At 46.2% G+C, this 2,539-nt stretch overlaps 1 protein-coding gene across 1 annotated transcript in view; it reads left to right on the forward strand.

The window, feature by feature from the left end:
- The first annotated feature begins 384 nt into the window (after positions 1–384).
- Positions 385–2,539, forward strand: part of LOC101855924 — an 11,631-nt gene continuing 9,476 nt past the window's right edge. Inside the window, exons 1-2 of the mRNA XM_005091062.2 lie at positions 385–493; positions 1,073–2,064. Of these exons, the coding sequence (XP_005091119.1) occupies positions 430–493; positions 1,073–2,064 (1,056 nt within the window). The 5' untranslated portion in view covers positions 385–429. The remainder of the gene's footprint in view (positions 494–1,072; positions 2,065–2,539) is intronic.

Genomic DNA, 2,539 nt, shown 5'->3' on the forward strand with positions numbered 1-2,539 from the left:
CACACGCCCAGAGAGAACGGAAAAGAGGAAGGAGGTGGGACAAACAAAGAAAATCATACGAGAGAGTAGGCTAGCCCATGGAAATGGTAAAGGGAGGAGGTGAAAAGAGAGCCCAGGGGAAGGTGGTTTACTATAACCAACAAAAAAAGAGAGAGAGAGAGAGGGGGGAGGGGGGGCAGGCAGACAGGGAATACAGAAAAAGTTGAACAGATAAAGAAATCGGTGGGTCTAAGACTAAGTCTAAGTACTGCAGGAACTAGGAAAAGGTGAGCTTGGCAAGATGAACAAAGGAAAAACTGCCCCTGTCCCGGGGCGGCAGAGTTGTGGATGGGCGATGACGTCAGTTTTGGCGCCCTGTCAAGCCTCGGTCTGGTCCGTCACGTGCTGGGGCCGCTCTGACTATATAAACTTTTACATTTACAGAGACGCATGAAATCTGATTTACTCTTATTTGACGGACTCATACCTTTTTCTTCGGTAGTTCTGATTACAGGTAAGTTGCCATTCCACGAGTATGATTGTTTGATATGAGAATTATTAGAGTCCTTGAGTGTGTTTTCAGAAAAGGAAGGACTTCTTTGGAATTTTATGTCTCAACTGTGTTAAAAAGTCTATTTTTGCCCTCGACACGTCTTCTGATCAGCTGGTTCCAGACAAAGGCAGGTTGGGAGAGAACCACCTGTGAGGTTGACCCTCTCCTTTATCCTAAAACTTTTGATTATCTCACTTTTTGGGGGTTTTTTTCCGGTCAAGTTGAGTCTCGTACTGCGCAGTTGGTAAGATAAAAATGGGAAAAGAGTTCTGCGTCTTGATAGCGAGCTGCTATGCTGTTTGTAAACAATAAGCACGTGGAATTCTCCCCAGATATTTTTAGCGCCCACTTGGCAAATGGGGTCAAAGTTGAGGGGGTCAGCTGTGAGCCGTTTACCTGTCGGGGGTACCCGCTGAGCAGTGTTTTGGCCTCACTTAGAAACTTTCTACCCACTTGTAGGCTTCTGCGCACTTGGCTCTGACCACCGTGTTGTTGAGCCTCGAAACGCGAGTAATGCGCATGACTGTGTTTCTTCCATAGATAACTCAATGTTGGCTTCTGCGGTGACGTCATTCCATCGACAGGCGAATAGCGAACGTCGTTTCGGGATGTCTTCGCCTTCATCGTCGGCTGCTTGTAGCTTGCCTGTCGCTGCTGTAGCTGGAATCCAGGCCTCGGCCTCTTCCACCAGCACATCTACAGCCACAGTGACCGCTGGGCATTCCACCAGCCCCGCTTTCTCTCCAGACCTTCAAGCGCAAAAGTCTGTGCTTGAAAGTCTGTTAGAGCGAAAGCTGGTTGAAGGAGACTTTTGGTATGTCATAGTGGCCGAGTGGTTGGAGCAGCTGAAAAAGTATCTCAGTATTTGCAGTACACGCAAATACTACGGCCAGCGCCCATCCAGCCCTCCAGGACCTATACTGACTAGACGAGACTATGCACACACGGTGGACGTTGTGCATGAGGACGCCTGGCGTATGCTGATCACATGGTATGGACTTGCTGAAGGTCACAAGCCTATGAAACTGGTTGTGTACAAGTACGCCAGAGGACCGGAGATCGAACACAATATCAACTCTTTCAAGATCATGATGAGCAACTCGGCACCAGAAGACTTCCACATCGTTCGCTTTAGCAAAATGGAGAAAGTTGGTCACGTGGAACACAAAGCTAGACAACTCTATGGCATAAACCCAGGACATGAGACGCGACTTTGGGCTAAGCCAGAGGCAGACACTGAATGGCGTCCCCTGTTTTGTCGTGACAAATCCGTGGGCGTGGTTTTGGACATGGACTCGGACTTCATTCGGCCTGTGCTCGCGCTGGAGCTTCAGGACGAAGAGGGGCAGTGGATGGGCGGGCCCGAGGAGACGGAGGCGGGGCCTGTGGACGAGAAGAGAGGTCAGCTGGTGGAGACGAGTATGTTTGAAGACGTGACTGCTACGTGGGAGGTGGACATTCATGAACAGATTGAGCAGGCAGGCAAGACTTTACTGGGGGCACTACACAGCAACTTCAACGTTTTCCTACAGGTATGATGAGAGAAATGTAACCTGGCTACTTTGTTTTTCTTTTCACTTATATATTTTAGATGAAGTATTGTTTTAAAATGTATTCATTTAGATTTAAATATAGTGACATGGCTCCTAGGTTTCTTTTCACTTAGATTTAGATGAAATATTTTTTTTAAAAAAGTATTCGTTTTAGTTTTACAACATCCATGCTCAATGGTTCATAAAATAATATTTGAAACTGGCACACATAGATCTAGATCTAATTCTTTGTGACTTTCATTGTTAAGTAACGTAACCACGTTACTTTCGGTGCTAGAAGGTGTGCAGGTCCAATATTGGGACTGGTCGTTTTGACGGTGTCGTAAGCTTTTGTGCTCATGGTCTTACGTAATATGAAGTCACTTTGTGTTAATTATTTTACTTCAAAACAAATATCAAACAATATACATGTAATAATATATATATATTTAAGTTAACCTCCACCCCACCCCCA

Source organism: Aplysia californica, unplaced genomic scaffold, assembly GCF_000002075.1.
Source record: "Aplysia californica isolate F4 #8 unplaced genomic scaffold, AplCal3.0 scaffold00025, whole genome shotgun sequence".
NCBI lineage: Eukaryota > Metazoa > Mollusca > Gastropoda > Aplysiida > Aplysiidae > Aplysia > Aplysia californica.